This window comes from Amphiprion ocellaris, chromosome 16, assembly GCF_022539595.1.
Source record: "Amphiprion ocellaris isolate individual 3 ecotype Okinawa chromosome 16, ASM2253959v1, whole genome shotgun sequence".
Taxonomy (NCBI): domain Eukaryota; kingdom Metazoa; phylum Chordata; class Actinopteri; family Pomacentridae; genus Amphiprion; species Amphiprion ocellaris.
The window spans coordinates 21,124,688-21,145,246 of NC_072781.1; the positions used below are offsets into that span (position 1 = coordinate 21,124,688).

At 38.2% G+C, this 20,559-nt stretch overlaps 2 protein-coding genes and 1 long non-coding RNA gene across 4 annotated transcripts; 2 read left to right on the forward strand and 1 right to left on the reverse strand.

The window, feature by feature from the left end:
• Positions 1-3,242: 3,242 nt before the first annotated feature.
• On the forward strand, positions 3,243-4,104 carry LOC129350871 (uncharacterized). The gene is made up of 3 exons (XR_008604431.1): positions 3,243-3,320; positions 3,392-3,454; positions 3,563-4,104. It is a non-coding gene; the product is annotated as an uncharacterized LOC129350871 (long non-coding RNA).
• Positions 4,105-8,326: 4,222 nt separating this feature from the next.
• LOC118469402 (uncharacterized) lies at positions 8,327-11,269 on the reverse strand. The gene is made up of 7 exons (XM_035942218.2): positions 11,087-11,269; positions 10,946-10,997; positions 10,465-10,527; positions 10,236-10,295; positions 10,083-10,145; positions 9,932-9,994; positions 8,327-9,726 (listed from the first exon to the last, which is right to left on the reverse strand). Exons 1-7 carry the CDS (start codon positions 11,179-11,181, stop codon positions 9,451-9,453), a joined length of 672 nt encoding a protein of 223 aa, XP_035798111.1. The 5' UTR covers positions 11,182-11,269; the 3' UTR covers positions 8,327-9,450.
• Positions 11,270-11,432: 163 nt separating this feature from the next.
• LOC111586825 (uncharacterized) lies at positions 11,433-14,858 on the forward strand. Of its 2 annotated transcripts, none has more exons than XR_008604423.1 (5): positions 11,433-11,563; positions 12,559-12,716; positions 12,937-13,094; positions 13,248-13,456; positions 13,614-14,858. XR_008604423.1 is itself a non-coding variant. In XM_023296643.3 (5 exons), exons 3-5 carry the CDS (start codon positions 12,943-12,945, stop codon positions 13,959-13,961), a joined length of 723 nt encoding a protein of 240 aa, XP_023152411.1. In that variant the 5' UTR covers positions 11,433-11,563; positions 12,559-12,716; positions 12,937-12,942; the 3' UTR covers positions 13,962-14,858. The 2 variants fall into 2 exon arrangements, 1 of the variants encoding a protein (XP_023152411.1); XM_023296643.3 differs by having other exon boundaries at positions 12,937-13,108.
• The last annotated feature ends 5,701 nt before the right edge of the window (positions 14,859-20,559 follow it).

Here is a 20,559-nt window from a genome sequence, read left to right on the forward strand (position 1 = left end):
GTTCACGGAGAAATGAGCCTCGGTTGACATTGCCGTCACCCACCGCAACAATTTCTAACAAGAAATGAGCCCTGGTTGAGCCCCAGTTGCAGCCCCCCTCCCCCCTTCCGGGATGCTGTTGCAAAAGCTTTGAATAGTCTCGATTAATTACTAATGAAAAACAACAACAATGTTGTGAGTGTTGACCTTAAAGCGCAACATACATAACATACACAGTCATCCCCTAACCAGACTAACAGAAGAGCAAAGGAAATGACCAAGTGCAGGTATTTCTATGGCTTTTATGATGTTTTACAAATGTAGGATTTGATAAACACATTACAGCTAAAATTTTGCATTCCCATATCCCCACATTCGAGCCAGTCTGTAATGACTGTCCTTTACATGGAAACAAAAACTTTGTTTATAAAAAGAACATAAGAGGAACATATATTTTTCAACTTTTCTTGTTTGAGAATTGAAATAACAGACTTATCATCTACGTTTTAACTTTAATCTAGCTTTCTTAAAAATCAGGATTCGAATCATATCGTGGGTTGAGTGTAGGGCTGCAACTAACAATTATTTTAATAATCGATTAATCGGTCGATTATTTTGTCGATTAATCGGATTAAAAAAAACAACACATTTTTAATTTCCACCGCTTTATTCAGAAAGGGAAGATTTGGACTGACAGAGCAAGAAAAATCATTGTAGCGAAATATTCGTGTTCAACCATTGACAAAGGCCTCCTGTCAGTGACCATCATGTTGAGGATTACTCTCAGTCAGGACAGCTGCTTGCTGTGGCGGACATGGGGCCCGTTTCACGAAGCAGGTTTAGTGAAAACTCTGAGTTTGTTAACCCTAAAATGAGGGAAACTCAGAGTTTTCCGTTTCACAAAGGGAGGTAACTCAAACCAGAGACAGAGGGGTAACTCTAGCCTGTTTCACAAAGAGGGGTAAACTTAAACTCTCGGTCAGTTACCGTAGTAACAGACTCTCTGACTCTAACCTGGTCGGGACCAGGTTTTTCTCAGTAAACCTCGAGTTTCTCTCTGTCTCCGCCCTCTTTCAGCCACACACACCGTTTGATTTCCTCATTCATTCAGTCAGCTGGCGAGTTTTGGTGGAGCCTCGTTCTGCCGTCTATAAATGTCATGTCCTTTAATGAACGATCCAGTGGATGAAGGAGCAGAATTACTGCGCAGAGAATTAAATATTCGTCGGGAGGTTGTTATCAGACCGCACATAGATGCTCTCGCATTTCCGGACAGTTATCTTTTTGAGCGGTACCGTTTCACGTCACGGTCCATAATCTACATACAACCTAATCCGTCCTTACATTTGCAACATTACCAACTACAGTCATGCTCTCACATCCCAGCAAATATTGTGTGTTGCTCTGCGGTTCTTTGCAAATGGAAGTTTTTTTATATAATGTCAGAGATGCAGAGCACTTCAGTAAGACAACTGTATGCAGGACGGTCAGAAAAGCGAGCCTGGCCCTGAAATGACTTTTATCCATCTTTGTGGTTTTCCCTGGACATAAACCTGTCAGAACCATCAAGGCTCTGTGTGTATATATATATATATATATATATATATATATATATATATATATATATATATATATATATATATATATATATATATATATATATATATATATATATATATATAGTTGGCTGAGTAGAAGTCTGTCATTTTAAATAGGCTTAATTATTTAACAGAACATGATATGGATGCAGACATTTAGGCTGTGTGTGGGATAAAACCACTGCACAGACAAACAGCCACTTAATATTTAGGCTACTTTACGATGTAAAACATGATCGAAATGAGGTAGCTCCATGAGATTATGCCGACATCTTACCTGTTTGAACAATGTTTTTATATTTCATCTTAAGCTCCTGCCACATGCGCTTCTCCCCCACAGGATTGCACCTAAATGAAATAACTTAATAGTCTACCATTCAAAAAGTTTTCCTGTAATATTATTGTGATTTAAACTTACGCATTGACCCGGGCAGCAATATTCTCCCACGCCGTCTCCCTCTCTTTTGCAGCTGCAGGTGTTGCACTTCTTTCTAAAAACGTGTTCAAACTCGCTATATAAGCGCATTAAGATTTCCAATTCAAACGGTGTAGTCCTCCGCTTCCCCGTTGCCATGGTGACTCGTCGAATCGGCGCTCCATTGATACTGGCTTTTCAGAGTTGTGGTGCACGTACTTAACTCCGGGTGAAACTACTCCGAGTTGATTTAACCAACTCAAATCAGCCGTTGTGAAACCGAAAACTCAGAGTTTTCTATCTCAGAGTAGATCAACTCAGAGTTCAGGGTTAAACTCAGAGTTTGTTGAACCTGCTTCGTGAAACGGACCCATGATGTCTTTCTCATCATGAAGCCTGACATTTTTAGCTGTTCATGAAATGAGAAAGATAGTATGAGTATGTATTACAACACAATTTACAACAACTCAGTAGTTACCTTGTTTTATTTGCAGTATTTGGTTAAGGCAAGTAAGTAGTCCAAAGAGCAAAACACAAAGTGCACGCACGCACGCTCGCACACATATACATATATTTATATATATATGTGTGTGTGTGTGTGTGTGTGTGTGTGTGTGTGTGTGTGTGTGTGTGTGTGTGTGTGTGTGTGTGTGTGTGCAAGCACCATAAAAAATGCTTCATTACATAAATTGAGATGGAAGAAGTTACTTTAAGCTTTTAGGTGCAATCCCGCGGGGGTGAAGCGCACGTGGCAGCAGCTGAAGATGAAATATAAAAACATTGTTCAAACAGGTAAGAAGTCGGCATAATCTCATGGAGCTACCTCATTTTGATCATGTTTTACATTGTAAAGTAGCCTAAATATTAGGTGGCTGTTTGTCTGTGCAGTGGTTTTACCCCGCACACAGCCTAAATGTCTGCATCCATATCGTGTTCTGTTAAACAATTAAGCCTATTTAAACTAACACAGACTTCCACTCAGCCAACAGAAAGAAAGGAGATGCCCGTAAAACAGGTGGTGGCCCAGCAGCATCACCTCTAACGGAGGAGAGGAGCTGGTCCTAAGCCAGAATTTGGGAAGGCCAGTGGCTGAGGGAATCCCTGGAGGGAGCTCATCCTCAGAGACCACCCCCCAAGACACAAGTGCTTTTATAAAATGTAATGTCTGTGTGTGTGTAGCCCATGTATATGTATATATGGAATGTTTTCAAGCATATTCATACAAATATTTATTTCTCTTTTGGGTCTTTTTTTCTTTTGGCCCAACAGATTCTGATGGTACTATCTGCCTGGTGGAGCCCCTTCACACCACAACAGACCTTGTAACTGTAAGTAGGCAATACTCCAAAGATTTTGCCAAATGGTAGTTTAAGTCCACTGAAACATATCACTCATCTAGGATGAAGAGGATGAAACTGTGTCTGCTGCCTTTACAGAGGGGGATCCAGAAAGGCATACAGAGGTATATTAGTGATAGTTCTCTTCCCATTCACATTTCTTAACATTCTGGAGGAATAGACTGACATTTAGCCTACACTGAAGTATTGCACATTCTCATCCTTTTTAACAGAGCATGGCTGGACAGCAGCAGGATGGTCCCTCAACTTCCACTGCACAGATTGACACAGTGAGATGGATGTTCAGTAAACACCAGAGGTTCAGTCCGTGGAATTCATGTGCAACTGTATAATTTAATGTCCTTTATGTATTCCCAGTTACCAGTAAAACAAATATACAAAATCCACTTGCTGAGAAAAATACAAAAAACAGATAAAGAAATGTAGTACTTGGACCACCAGATTAAGAAGGCAGATCTGGAAATTGAAATACTGGAGCACAAGTTAGAGGTGGGTGCAGGTCACAGGTGAATTATGTTAACTACTGGAACATGAACTAAACTAGCTCTTTTATTTGTAGGAAATAAAGAAGACCAAATGAAACGTATGTCATGTGTTTATTTCACTGCTGGGGTGGTGATGATGGTGACTTAAACTCCAAAGTGGTTATTGCATATGGTGTCTCTGACTGCTCTGCTGTCCTGGAAAGCTGGCAGGTGGATGAGGTCATCATCTGGGTCTTCAGTTTGTAGGGCAGAGTGTTGCTCTCCTCTAATAGTGGTAATATTATGAAGAACAACACATGCCACAATAATATCACAGGCCCTCTCATGAGTCACCCTGAGGTGACGTAGGCACTGGAAACGGGCTTTCAGCAGGCCTATGGTCATCTCCACCAGGGCTCTCGTCTTGCCGTGAGCCCGGTTGAAGTTCTGTTGGGGGCCTGGTTCAGGGTCAGGGTATGGGGTCATCAGACTAGGTTGGCATGGGTAACCCCTGTCACCCAGCAGAAGGCCATCAAGCTCTCCTGTAATGTATAGTGGATACATTGGAGTATATTAAAGGAGGGAGACAAGTGAATTATATTGTTAAAATTGTTAGGATGCCTACCACGCTGCAGTCTGTTGCTCAGGTTAGACTCTCAATAAATCCTTGAGTCATGAACAGATCCAGAACACTTGGCCTCCACATTGGAAATGATGTGTGCAGCATCACATATTATCTTGACAGTGCAGAGAATGACTGATGTTGAACTATGATGCAGTCTTTAACATTTTGAAACCGTAGTCAATCTACCTCTAACCTACCTGCACATTTATACTGTGAATGGACTTCCTATTCACATAATCAGCTTCATTATATTTGGGAGCTTTGATGGGGATGTGTGTTCCATCAATGCAGCTAATCACAATGGGAAATCCTAAAAGAAATTAAATTTACTAATCACAGTCTGAGGTTGCAACACAATGTCATTAACTGGATATGATTTAAAATTAATTTAACAGATCTCTACATCATTCACCTGCAATCCTGTGGAACTCCTCCTTGATGGTTCTGACAGGTTTATTTCCAGGGAAAATCACAAAGATGGTAAAAGTTGTTTCAGGGCCAGACACACTTTTCTGACCGTCCTGCATACAGTTGTCTTACTGAGGTGTTCTGCATCTCCGACATTATATAAAAAACTCCCATTTGCAAAGAACCGCAGCGCAACACACAATATCTGCTGGGATGTGAGAGCATGACTGTAGTTGGTAATGTTGTAAATGTAAGGACGGAGTAGGTTGTGGATGTAGGTTATGGATTGTGAGGTGAAACGGTACCGTTCAAAAAGATAACTGTCCGGAAATGCCAAAACATCTATGCGCGGTCTGAAAACAATCTCCCGACGAATATTTAATTCTCTGTGCAGTAATGCTGCTCCTTCATCCACTGGATCGTTAATAAAAGGACGTCATTTTGACACACGGCAGAACTAGACTTCGCCAAAACTCGCCAGCTGACTGAATGAATGAGGAAATGAAATGGTGTGTGTGGCTGAAAGAGGGCGGAGACTGAGAGAAACTCGAGGTTTACTGAGAAAAACCTGGTCCCGACCAGGTTAGAGTCAGAGAGTCTGTTACTATGGTAACTGACCGAGAGTTTAAGTTTACCCCTCTTTGTGAAACAGGCTAGAGTTACCCCTCTGTCTCTGGTTTGAGTTACCTCGCTTTGTGAAACGGAAAACTCTGAGTTTCCCTCATTTCAGGGTTAACAAACTCAGAGTTTTCACTAAACCTGCTTCGTGAAACGGACCCCAGGTCATAGGTCAAGCTCATAGTAAAGATTTACAGAGCCATCTGCTGGATCAAACAGCAAACTACATCATATTATCTGTTGGGCTCATAGACAGTACATTTTGAATTCAAACCTGTCAGAGTTACAATCTGAACTTTTGATTGAAGATTTGATATAAAGCGAGAGCCCTAATCTCCAGTAAATCAGTTTTACATAGCTAAATTCAGTTAATAGCACAGTTAAAGCTCCTTGCACAAACCTCACATTCACAATATCAAATTCTTACCTGCATTCAAAAAGTCTGACAGATTTGGCTCCATTATTCTAACAAACTTTTGGGCATCACCAAGTTTCACTTTGAGTAGCATCTTCCCTGCAGAAAGTATATTGCACATAAGCAGGATCAGCACAACATAATAGAGGTAAAAGTTCACATGCTCATTCTTACAATAAACAAAAACAACAAAATAAGTTTGACAGGCATATAGGGCCAGTTCTAATTAAATTAGGCAGGTTTTTACGGAGATGAATGCGTGTAACTTTTGATTAAAAAAGGTTTCAAGCCACATGCAGTTGACAAGCTATCAACTAGGCTAACAACTCATCTTGCCTTAGGTAAAAACATGTTTCCACCACAAAATCATTTTAATAAATCACATTTCTCTATACAGCAATAGGCCTTCTATCTAGAATTAAAACATACTTCACTATGATCAGCCCTGGCCACTTGTCTACATATTCTGACCTGAGGTTGTCAAATATCATAAACTTGAATGGTTTGTCAACAACCATCACTGTAGTTACGTTAGTTTATTTTAAGGCTACTGAGACATTAACGTCAAGTAAAATTTACTGCCCAACACACATTAGACAGAACTACATGACTAGGACATCACCACTCTCCACGTTTTAATGAGCTATCACTGTCTGCTTCACAGTCATTTTAATGGACAACGAACAGTGTGCAGCAGCCGAAAGAGCAATTCAACGTTAACACTAACACTACACTGAAAATCGTTTTTCAGTCAATAAATAAGCCAAACATAAATCTGTTAGGTTATACAACAACTAATTATGTAAAACTTACATATTAAATTCTCTGGTTCAGTTACCGTTTGTACTTGTTACATGGCGCATGCGCGTAATGTAAAATGAGGTGGCTAATTAATCAAGCTAACGTTAGCTAATTTCTTCCTTCTCAAACTATGGAAACTATGCATGGTACACAACACAATCACTCTTTGGGCATATATAAACCATATTGACCTCACCTCGTGTCTAGTCTGACGCTATCTAGCTAGTTAATAAGTTTATTGATACTGGCACAATTAAGCTAGCATCCTCTCGATCACATTAGCTCTTTTAGAATTCGGTATTTTCAGATACAAAACCACTAGAAAATAACTGAAATGCTCAGTGAACAATGATATACAGTAATTCTGACATGCTGCTTCAGTTGAAATTGCAAATAATTAGTTTAGTAAGTAATGAGGAGAAGGTTACCGTCACTTTCCACTTCGAGAAAATGGCGCCTTCAAAGTTCTGACTGGTTTGAAAATGAGGAGGAGGTGGGGGGAGCTCTTCAGAGTACTTCTAACACTGCCTCATTTAACTCGGGGAATAAACACCAACACTGGGGAGCGTTTTACTCCAGCAGTTGTTGAAATAGCTCTGATAGAGTCAATGCAGGGCTGCACAGTGGTGTAGTGGTTAGCACTTTCGCCTTGCAGCGAGAAGATCCCTGGTTCGTGTCCCGGCTTTCCCGGGATCTTTCTGCATGGAGTTTGCATGTTCTCCCTGTGCATGCGTGGGTTTTCTCCGGGTACTCCGGCTTCCTCCCACAGTCCAAAAATATGCTGAGGTTAATTGATCATTCTAAATTGCCCGTAAGTGTGAATGTGAAAGTGATTGTTTGTCTCTGTATGTAGCCCTGCGACAGACTGGCGACCTGTCTAGGGTGTCCCCTGCCTTCGCCGGAGTCAGCTGGGACAGACTCCAGCCCCCCCGCGACCCTAATGAGAATTAAGCGGTGTATAGATAATGGATGGATGGAGAGTCAATGCACTTTGAAACTGCATATTTAACACTGGGGACTTTACTGTGTACTTCAATTTTAAGTCCACACATCGCTGGGCATTGATGATTCAATAATATCTAAATAAGTCTGTTAAAAATGTGCGTTATTGACATAAAGCGCTTTAATACATCACAAAAAGAGGCAATTAAGTTTGGTGAGTCAAAATTCTAATTGTATTTCATGCTATTTATTCATTTCTACTCAGTATTTTCACTTCCCTCATATAGTGCATATGGTGGACAAAATAGTAGGAACACTTTTAAACATGAACTGTCCAATTTTAAAAATAAATAAAATGAAAAAATAAATGTAATGCATCACCACCACCCATGAACCTCAATAAAAAGCATAGAAATCATCACCTTTTTGACAACATCAAGAAGTACTAGAATGTAGAAGCTTTGTGAATGTAGAAAGTATATAATATAGTAAGTATCTTATTTATAGGCTTTATTCTAAATATTTCTAGTGATAGAAAACCATTTTTAAAAGTATATTACACATAATTTGGTAAGAATTTCAGTGTCAGTATAATATATTTTAAAGAAACATATTTCAGTTTTACTGTATTATTGAACAAAAGAAAAAAGTGTAACATTTTTAAAAGAAGAAAGTCAGTCGTTGGATTTTATCATATATCTATCTCTAGATAGATAGATAGATAGATAGATAGATAGTCTCTAGATTTAAGGGAAACAACAAATACTTAAAAGACTCAAAAGACTCTATTCCTTCAATTTTATTACCGTGGGTTAAAGCTTGGCAAAGTAATATAGGGCTACAAGAACTGTGCAACACTCAACATTCTGGAAAAATGCCAAGTGCATAAGCATAGTAGTGTCATTGCTCATGAACTTCTTGTGGTTTACGGAAAATCCAGAGCTCAACACTTCCACAACATATAGGGAGTGACGAAATCAGTGTCTGGTAGCCAAAACAACAGTCAATGTGTAGTTAAGCCACGAGGAGGTTCTGCTGTTAATCAGCTGCTATGAATGTTATATCAGCCCCTGAGACAAAAAACCCCGTTATTCTCAGCTTAAATTTCTGCATCCCTCATCTGTTTCGAAACACATAAACCTCACAGCAAACCGCCTGACAATGAGCCAATGAGTTGGTCTTATCTTGTCACTGAAGAATCTGCTGAATCATTGAAGCCAACACAATTGGAGTCACCCGAGGCAGTGCCCATATGGAAAAGATATAGATAAATTTTATAAAGTTTGTATCTGTTTCATCTGGAACTTGTAAGTATTGCATATGACAGTCAAACCAGATATAAGATCCTTAGTAAATTTGTACAATATGAAACTTATATAATTTGGGAACTTAAAAGAACAATATATGACAGCAATTCCATATACATCATCCTTAGTAGATATGTGTAATGTAAAACTTATATGAGTTGGACAACCATCAGTAAAACTTCAATCTTGCAAATAATATAGAAAACACTTCCAAGACTTATGTGCAGTGCTACATTCATGATACATACAAATAAAAAAAAAACATAATCTTACAACAAAATCACACAGAAAAGCACAGGAGATTACTAAAAATATTCTTTTTTTGACACATAGCACTGGAATGTTAAAAGTTTGCTATGATTTGCATTTTCTCAAAACCAAGTAGCTCATTCTCTCTCAACTAATAAATTTTCCTAAAACTATTTCATGGGTAATATATATCAAATAAAACAGGCAAAATTATTTTTTATTCACACAGCAGATATTCAAAATGTAATGGCACAGAGATAGAGAAAACAACTCATTTACCAATGTAACCAATGTAATTCGTACAAACTGTGCAGTAATGATACCGTTCAAACTGATCTGCAATTCCAGCTAATGGTTTCTCCAAAAAATACTTGCTTGTTGGAACTGCAGTAGACCCAGCAGAATGTAACCGAAGCAGTTTCAGCAGGTCTTCAATCAACACTCCTGTAGTGTTGTGTTTCAAAGCAAAGGAGAGAATCGAGATGATGCTTTGCCCTTCGGTCAGTCCATAGGAGTGGACATCCTGTACTTCTTGAGGGACACTGTCCTAAAATTATTGAAGGAGAAGCACAATTAAATTGGTTGGCATAGAAAATAAAAGCCACAACACGACAAACAACAAAGATGATTGATAGAAAGCACACTTCAATGTACAGTAGAAATTAATGTGTGCATTTTGTCACAGATTGTCTGCTGTCAGCTGAAAGTAATGTTTCAAAAAAAATTATTAACCTTATATGTAATTGTCTCACCTGTAGCATTGTGGAAGATCCTGCTCTTTGCTCTTGTATTTGGATGGCATCTTCATTGTTTTTCTGAGAAGGACACAAATTATCAACTCATTAAAGCGAAACAGAGAAAGGGTGAGGGAGTCTATTGTATAATACTGTAATTTTGTCTCACTTGTGCTAATGTGAGAAGTTCTGCTGTCTGCTCTTCCATCTGGGTACCATCATTATCACTTCCCTATGAATGACACAAATGAACAACAGAGATAGTAGCTGTAGTTTAACAGTAAGAGTAAGAGAGATGTTTAAAACTGTAGTTTTTTCTCACGTGTGCTAAAGTGAAAGGCTCTGCTCGCTCCTCTCCTCTTCGGGTGACATCTTCACCTTCCTGAGAAGAACACAAGTCCATTATGTATTAAAAAGATATGAAGAAGGAGGGGAAGAGATAGAGAAACAGTAGTTGTAGTTTGACAGAGGGTGAAGGTGAGGGTGAGCGAGAGAGAGAATTTAATTAATATAATATTAGTATATGGTATAATACTGTAGTTTTATTTCACCTGTGCCAGTGTGAGAGGTTCTGCTCTCTGCGGTTCTCTCTGGCTGCCATCTTCATCACTTCCCTTAAAACAATACAAATCAACAACTCCGTTGAGACAGATTCCACACATCCCCTTGGAAAAGTATTACAATGTATTTTTTTCCTTTCTTTTATTGTTGGCTGATTGTTATTGAACTTGTTGTATATACGTTATAATAAGTTAGAAACTTTCCCCTGTTCCACTGCCTTGTAAATTAAATTTGCTACCATCACTATTATCAGGTTAATAAACAAATAGATTAAGCTTTTAAAAATCACACATTAATGCAACAGACATATTCTGAAGTCTAGGAGAACATGCCAGCTCACATTTGGCTCATATCACTAGAATTAGCGCTTCAATCACTTATTGTATGGCAGGCTATTATAGTTCGCTATTTATACATCAACTATTACAATGTTAGCTGATAAGACAGAGGAGATAAATTGGTTGCACTTACATGTTGTTGCGTTGTGCGATTTCTGATGTCAGTCAAAGTTTGGTCGATTTTCCTAAAGAAACAAAGGACAGTAACGCGTTACTTCAGTAATGTAACGTAAACGTTACTTATAAACTGCATTAGGAGACATACAGCACATACCTTTTTTTCCATCTTGTTAAAGTACGCGGTGGAATGCTTCTTCTCAACCAGTCTCTTTCTGTTGTGTCAGGTGTGTGGAGTTTCCTTTTCGGCATAGTTGTCAGCTGGAAGTTTATTGGTCTATAATCTCTATAAAGCTACATCTAGAAAAACATTTGACGGAACTCTGGAAATTCCGCTAAAAGTAGTTTTCCGCCATGAGAGCGGTGTCTGTGAAGATTCCCGGTCATGAGAGCGATGATTGGTTAAGATTACGGTAAAATATCAGGATAAGCCAATCAGAGGCAAAGTAGGGCGGGCCTTGACTCGGTTCTCCTGGCCACAAATTATCAACGCGAGATCTTGCAAACTAACGCAACAGTAACGTATGGCATCATTTTGAAAGAAGACAAGCGGCAAATCTGACTCAAATTCTGCCTTCGTCCGAGTCGTCCCATGGACAGTGCACCACGCAGCTGAGTGGACGTAACGTTAGAGGTAAGAACATTTACACGCCGGTGTGTATATTTAGATAGCTGAAATTTGACATCCATTTGATTTTGTGTTCAGGTAGCATTAGCAAAAAACGATTAGCGGGTAGCTGAATGTTCAAAAGTACACTTCAAAATTAGTAAGAAATGTGGATCTTGTCAGTTTAGATGACAAAATTGTTGCATTAAAGAAAATCTTGAATTTAAATCGCCTGAACCTACAGACTTTATGTCTCCTCAAGAAATACAGTGGCATTTTTTGCAGCCTCTCTGTCTCCAATTCTAACATAACTCCCAGAATGCAGCCATATATCATTTCCAGTCTGAACCCTATTTTCCTGTAATTTAACAATATGTTAATGTGGAAAAGTGCTGTTAGCTGCTGTAATAATTATTTTATATCAATGGTGCGTTGTGGTAAGTTGGTGTTGCTATGATTTCAAGTCAAGATTGTCATCTTTACAGTACAGTATCTACTTGTTGTGCAATATATATATGATGATTTTGCAATGTAGTTAGCAGAAAGTGTTCATGGAAATAAAATTGCTTTTTCATCATGAATATTGGACAACAAAATGCTAGAATGTTGTTAACTGACAGTTAAAGTGTTTCATTAACAGTCACCCATCTACATCAGCTTGGTTCTAAGTGAATGCATGAGCAACACTAAGACATAGTAAATCTCATAATCTTACCCATAGCAATCTACATAAGTGACTTCCACATATTTTCACTTCAAGGACCCCTAAGATGACACAAATTTGACCATAGATCCCGTTTGATAAGATTTTTGCCTTTAGATGTTTTATTACATAAAGTGTATGAAATCCATGACCCAAATATTAGTATATTCTGTCAAGTAGTAATACTACTTTGCAGCTGCACTACCCATATTCATTGCAGTTGTCTGAAATTGTGACATGGCTTGGTGCTACGAAAAGGGATCTGGAGTAATCAGCTGTTTGAGTACCTGTTTGTTTGTCTTCTTCCTTTGTTGTTTAGCTACTCGTTTTGAGACAACCCGTAAACTTAACTTACTACTGAAGGAAGATGAACCTGCAGCGCTGACCAAGAGGGTATCAGTCTACCCAAAAAAATATCAGGATGATTCAAATGACTCAACTGAGACTCAGATCCTTACTCAGTCATTGCAAGTCAAGGTGACATCAATTTACTTTTAACTATTTTGTGGTGACCATATTTCTCAGTGGTGTTATGTAAGAAGTTATTAGCACTACCATATAATAGCCATTACTAGCTAGCTATTAAGAAAAAGATTCTTGATACTGAATGTGTTATCTGTACAGTTCAGCTGCTAAACTCTACCATCAACTGTGTCTTTGTTTTTATTTTCTGTCAATTATTCTGTTTCACACCCAGAAGCCAATGGACCTCACAATGAAAGACCCTGGAGAAGATTTTCTCAAGATGTATGGTTGTTCACAGCCTTCTTCAGATGATACAAGTCCAAGAAACACAGTGGTTGAATCAAAGCAGAAGATCAAAGACCTGAAAGAAGAGAATGCTAAACTGAATGAGTTGGTTGTTCAACGTTTTCCTTCATGTCTCTCATTAAACCACCAGACCACTTTTTTCTAAATCACTTTAGGCTGTAGTTACTGTATTATGGGGTACTTTGTACTCAAGAAGAATGATCTTCACCAATTTTTTTGTTACTGTACTGTATATAGATGTGCAGGAGCTCCTAAGGACCATGAAGGATATAATTGATTTGGCTGCACCTCCTAAGAGATCCAGGTTGGAGCATTCCACACCACCACTGCCCCCCCAGAGTTCTCCGCAGTCCAGGCACAGTTCTTCATCTGCCAGTTCACTGCAGTCCCTCCCCAGATCTGCGCCATCCAGTGTCACATCACTAATGGACTCCAAGTCTTCGAAGGTAATTGGTTTTTAAAGAATAAATAAATAAATACAGTGCATAAATTACATCTGAATAAGTTTTAACATGTATGGCTGACATATATATCTGCTTATATGTCTCCAGTTTCTTGGGTACACATTTGAACTCTAAATGCTGATTATGTCTCCTTACACAGGTGGAGATCCATCCTGGGACTGGAGTCATGATTGAGAAACTGGCGTGGGCCTATGCCCTGAATGCAAATTCTGTGACAGTATTTGTGAGGCATCTGCTGACGGCAGTCTTCCCAGTGGAGATACTGTTGGTGAGCAATCTTCGAGGGGGCAAACGAGGCGGAGGACATGCTCGTCAACCACTGGACAAAAATAAATTAGATGCCATTTACAGTACGTTTTCAGCTTTTCATGTTATGCGTTATGCCAGTAGACCAATGCTGTTATTGTATTTCCTCACTTCAGACAAGGAACTTAAAAGAAGAAAGAGTCATTATATCATACCAACATTTTACGGTGACAGATTTTAATGCCAGTTGTGTTGAATTCTATGGGAGATGCATTTAGAACATAACAACCCAACATATTTACGTTGTTGTTATTAAAGAAATGCTGAATACCATTAATACCAAATGGAGAAATGTAATTTATAGAATACTATATGGTTGTCCTTTTTTCCTTTTCCTTGTACAGGGGTAATATTGGTCTTCTCATGACATGCCATTGTAGGCTATCCTCTGCTGTTTTAAGTGCCCTTAACACATTTAGTAAGCATTTTGTCGTTTGAAGTATATTTTTTTATTTGATAGAGACATTTGGGCATCAGAGTTCATACAACATGATATTTTTCATTTTAGTAAACTTCTCCATGCAAATCCCATACACTATATTGGATGATAGATAGATAGATGATAGATGGTGGATAAGTCAGTGGAAATAATTGTGGCAGTGGTAAATACCAGTTATATCAGTGATTAAGTAAGTGATTGTGCGAAATTGGGTTGATTTGTGTTTTTCCATTGTAAAACAACCTAACAAGTTGGCTTCATAGATAACAGCTTTGCATCTACAAAACCGGGACACACAGGGGTTTGGGATCTGGCTTTGGGTGAGACAGTAATGACACAAAAAATACAGGAATGCTGATGCAACACCACAAACATTATCCACCTCGAATTAAGTTCATTGTTGTCATAATGACAAGCTTATTTGTAGCCAAGCTTTTTTAGGGAGAAATTGTTATAAGTGGGCTGGTTTTTGATCTCCCTAATTTTGCACATGAATGTTCTCAAGAAATTTTGGGAATTTCCAAACTTGGTGGTTTAGTTAACTCTGTAAAGAGATGTGATTTATTGACATACAGAGCTCTGACTGAATGCTAGCAATATTTAACTGTTCATTGCTGCTAATAAAGTCTATTAAATTAAATGTTTGCCTAACACCCACGTTTTCAGTATTACTGATAGTGAAAGACTGCATTTATCTAACTGGAATGGGATTGTAATGGTAGAAATTAGTTGTTATGGGTGCTGACCTGGCAATCTGTGCCTTGCTAGATTTCAACTAAGTTTGAGCCGATTGTTGTGTCAGTATAGGTTCAAATGTCACTTAATTCATTTGTTTTTGACTATAAAAACTTTATATATAACTTTTATAAATTCATAAACTAAAAATATATGTTTTTTATGCTGCTATTGTACATTTTATAGGCTGACATATACTATAGCATACAAAAGAACTGTATGTAATAGTATATTATCCATATATGTTTTAGGTAATTTTAATCGCATGACATATAATTAGTTTATATAAAGCATACAAAGACAGCTTAATTTCCCTGCAAATTATATACACTTTACATGCAGAAAACCTATATATCATTGTATGTATTCATATATGAAATTGATATGTCTTTAAAACAGACATATAGTTAAAATCTACAAAGCTTATATGAAATGTGTGGAAAACATAATTTGCCATGCACTTTCCTTATATATCACATACATAATTTTTACTTGTTTCATACTTAATTCTTTTAATTGTGCTGTATGAAAAGAATGCGAAAGTGGCCACTTTCAGAAGTAAATCATAGTATGAGACTTATAAGCACAACACATATAAAACAAAGATTTATTACTGGAATTGATGTTACTTCCTATAAGTTTTTTCTATTTCTTTTCCATATGGGTGCATTGTGGGTTTCCACATTGAAGCATGTCACCATTTGCTCTGCAGAAATTACAAACCAAACACTGTGAAATATATAGCATTAAGTGTTCTGGGCCTACACAATGTGATGTTAAAGTGTGGCTCGGGTCTCTAATAAACCCGAGTCATGTCTATCTGGCACATTTCAGACACCTAAATACTGACAACATCCATTTTAACAGTGTGATGCATGGGTTTGTGCAGTGCATTTGTCTTCTACTATCGTGAAAAGTTCATACTGATTAGATATTCTATGACTGAACCTTTTAAAGGGTAAAACAGATTTTGGAATCACAAGAAAGAAAGTATGTGGCTGCTCCTGAGCAGTATTGCTGCTACCGAGAACACAGGACAGCAGAGGAAAACCAAATCACCTTGCTCTTTCTTTGTATTTACAAAGGCTTATAAATTAATCCACTTTGTCCAAGTCTTGTGATCAAAATCATTTGACTGTCAAACTTCAAGCCTTTCTCATTTAGAGCGAAAATCAATTTGAAAACCAAACTGTAAATGGCTGCTTCGCACACCATGTCAAGAATATCTGCCATCTTTCACACACTCTCTCAAGATGTGTTAAAGAATATTCTGCAAAAGTAATTACCCTGTAGTTTAACCCTCAGATCACATTGCAATCTGCTACTGAGCTAATACAACTTGGTAAAAGAAGAGCAGACTACAGTTTGTGTTTCTTTACAGAGCAGTTCTGACCAACCAAGCAGGCCTTTGTCAGAACTAGGGATCAGCCACAACCCACCAAAAACTACAAAAAGAACATCTGCAGAAGACTGACAGCTGTGGGTGGACCTTAGAAATCAGCTGAAGTTCCTCAACCACATAGTCATCACAGTCCACCAAAGAAGCTGTGCTGCTGGAGCTGACAGTCCCATGGGTTAGATGTCTTGGAAAAGGCCTTCGAAAGGAAGCTCTCCAAGTATACAGGACTCATCAGCAACTGCCAGCAGTTTGGATGGAGGACAAGGTGTCTAACTGTGGAGAGAGGAATGGCACCAAACTCTACATTTTTGAAGATTCTATTAGTGCCAATCACTGGGGGGAAAAACATTCTCTTAGAGTGAAAAATAAAGGTTTTATGGTTGACGGAATATCGAAGCAGACAGAAATATTTAAATATTTTGACAAAATTTGCATCATCACATCGTTGGTTTGTATTAGTCCATCTAGACAGGGTTGCACCATTGAAGACCACATGCACATATCAGTGAGCCTGCAACATTTCAGGACTCTAGCAATATTATGTTTCAAATTATGGCACTTCAAACATTTCTCCAGATTGGTGCAAAGAAAACGGCTAAAATTGGCATGACCCCAAATCTCCTTAAGAATTTCTAACTCAAAAATTAATGCTACTTATGACCCAGATTTTACTCATGATCAACTCAATCAATATTCACCAAAAAAGACAGGCGTGGGGCATTGATATGCTATTTGCTTGTAAATAGAGTAAAATAAAAGTTGAAACCAGCCCCTACCTTTTTGTCGCTTTTGTGTTTTCGCCATTCTTTGAATTCAAATGTCTAAAGTGGCAAAAGCAACATTTGCACTCTACTGTAAACACACTCTTGCATGTGCAGCACTTTATTTGGTTAAATTTGGCTGTATTATGCAACTTATCCAAATACTTACTGCCTGTTGCTTGAAACCCCGAGGGTGTTATTTGTGTCACCTCACTCTCTTGTGCCTTTCTCCTACGAAAACTGGGAAGATAGAAACTTGAAGTTACCAAATGCTGAAGGTGAATCAAAGGCCTACTGGACCAGTAATGGATGTATTCTTCAGCCAAGCTACACTCTACTGAGCTTCTTCTACATGAGTCTGAAGGTAGAGCAGGAGAAGAAGTCCTGGGAAGACGCTGTGGAGCACTGCAGAGAGAGTTACACTGATCTCACCAGCCTGCTCTCAGAGACCGAGATCCAACTGGCCCAAAATCATATTAGGTGCTACAAAATCACTGAGCTGGTGTGGATCAGCCTGCGTTACCTGGGAGACCTCTGGCTGTGGGTGAATTGTGACCCTCTGGTGTACACCGCCTGGTCCCCAAATAGGGATACGAGGTGTCCAGTGCTGAATCACTGTGGAGCTCTAACCGAAGAGGGACATTGGGAAGAGAGGGACTGCCTGGAAAAACTCAAGTTCATCTGCATTTGAGTGCAAGAACACAAGAAACTGTACAATAATAGGAAATATGTGTAAAGTAGCGCAGCTATCCTGATACAGTTAACATCAGTAGTAAATAACGTTATATACAGTTGTTTTTGGAATTTGCAATAGCAACATTATATTTACACTGACTGTATTGTGGCATTCATAGTCTGCTATGATTTTTAATTGTTTTTTATTTCACTGCAAAACCATAGAGGATCTCTACAATTCACTAAAACTTGTAAACTGTCCTGGAATTACAATTAAAATAGCTGCACCTTGAGAATCTGACGCCCAATTACAAGACAAGAGACAATATAAAATGTCATTAAACAAACAAAATATGTACTAGAATGGCTGAGGAAGGAATGCAATTTGCAGGAATGGTAGAAAAACAAAATCTGAATGAACATATTTCCATCAGTTGAAATTTTTGAAGTCTAACTTTGAAAGCAAAGTTTCAAGCAATCTAGGAAGCAGCAAAAACAGGCAGATGTTACACATATTGTCCTCACTATTTCCAACTGACATTTACTGACTTATTTAATGTGTGGTTTCTGGTGTTGAATTTAATTTAAAAATATATAGAATTACAGGTCATTTATTTATTGACAAAAACATGTTATCTTTGTTTTGAACCCTTTGTACTTTTTTCTTACTCTGCTGTATTTGACTTAAAGTGTACTTTAATTTTTAGGATCTTAGTTTATGATGACAATTTTGTGACATTTTTTTCTAAACTTACTCAATTTACAGTAGGCACCTTATTCGTTTTTGACAAAATTATGGCTACTGGGTGTGTTATGACACAGTACTGCTGCTTTGATTGAGAAACATGACTGCACATGTCAGTCAATCTGACAGTGTCTCATCAGGTGGAAGCCACATCTTTTCATGCAGCTGTGGGATGATCGGATTAAATGAAACAAGCCTCTGAAGCAGTCACTTCTTTCATCTTGGCTCTGTGGCGTGAATATTTGTGTCCATCAGTTCATCAGTTCACCACTCAAATATCTCAACACCTAGAGGATTTTTTGGACTTATCGAGTTTATCTGATCTTAAAATTCCCAAATCTTCTGATTGTGATATGCTTTCTTCTCCTTTAAAATACAATATCTTACATGTACACGTGATACCAGATTTCTATGTGTTTAACAGGTTTTTTTTGACCACACCATGTCTTGTGGTTGTGTCTACATCTGTCTATTGAAGCAATGTGAAGTTTTTTTTAATGCTGTGTACTAAATCCTTCCATGAAATTTTAATTAAAAAAAGTTTAAAACTTCATTTTTGATGAGTAATTACCCCCCTGGATGTTTTCCCTTCTTATTTCTTTTAACACTGAATCATGGTCAGTTTCATGTCAAAGCAAAACCAGATTTTTACAAGTAATGTCAACTATTTAAAAATGTAAAACGTAAATTAAGCGATACAAAAGTATTCACTCGAACTCTTTCGGTTTACACAGAGGTTATGAGTGACCAGCACTTTTCAAGGCTTCTCGCAAATTCCCAACTTGTATTGATGTCTGGGCCCTCCTGAACATTCACCTTGTTGTCGTTAAAACATTTCTGTGTAGCTTTTATTTGGTTGTATATTTCAGGTCATTGTCTTCCTTGAAAACAAACCTTCTTCTAAGTCACAGTTCTCTTGCAGGCTGCATCAGGTTGCCCTCCAGGATTTCCCTCTACTTTGCAGCATTAATTTTTCTCTACCTTTACAAGACCTCCTGGGCCTGCTGCCGAGATGCATTATGATGCTGCCACCGTGAAGCATGGCGGCGGCAGCATCATGGCATCAGGTGTGTTTGTGATGAAGTGCAGTGCTTGTTGTCCACCAAACAAAGCCAAAATGCTCAATTTCGGTCTCTTTGGATCAAAGAACCTTCTTCCAGTTGACTTCAGAGTCTCTCACATACCTTCTGGTGAAGCCTAAGATTTAATCATTTTTTTCAGCAGTGACTTTCTATTTGTCACTCTCCCATTCAGCTTTGACTGGTGAAGACCAGGCAACAGCTGTATAGAGTTTTTACCATCTCAGCCACTGAAACTTGTAACTCCTTCAGAGGAGTCATTGGTGTTTTGGTGGCCTGCCTCACTAGTCTCATTCTTGCACAGTCAGTTTAATTGTGTAACTTCTGGCTGCACCTGTGTCTCTTTACAGGGCTCTAGTACTTATGCAAGCACTTATTTTACATTTGTAATTAACTGACATTAGCTTGTAGAATCGGTTTCACGTTGACATAAAAGAATCTTTACATCGTAATTTTTTTTTAAAAAGCCAGACTACACTGACTACGATTCTTCACTGAAAAACAATATTTTTTCATAGGTATTGTATAAGAATCTAATGTTTAAGCACGTGACCCATTATTGACCACATTCATTTTACCCCACAACGACAACAACCCTGATTCGTATTTTAACGCCTGTTACCACAACTTGTGACAAGAAACGAATGCTTAAATAATCAAATTACTGTGGTAGATGATGTATTCATTACTATGATTACAATTGTTGGTTTTAGCTGTGCAACAGTCACAAATCGAGTCTCTCTGAGTATGTTAAGTAGCAATAGCTGCCATTTAGTATAAAGACTGTGGCACTAATTCATTTACAAACCAACATCTTTGGATTCCTAATAACAAAAAGGCAAAATTACTTTTGAAAACTAAAAAGAGGAAAATTTTATTGACCTTAAAAACCAGGCAGGCACAGCATCTGTCTGAGCAAACGCATGCACAGACCAAATATCTACAC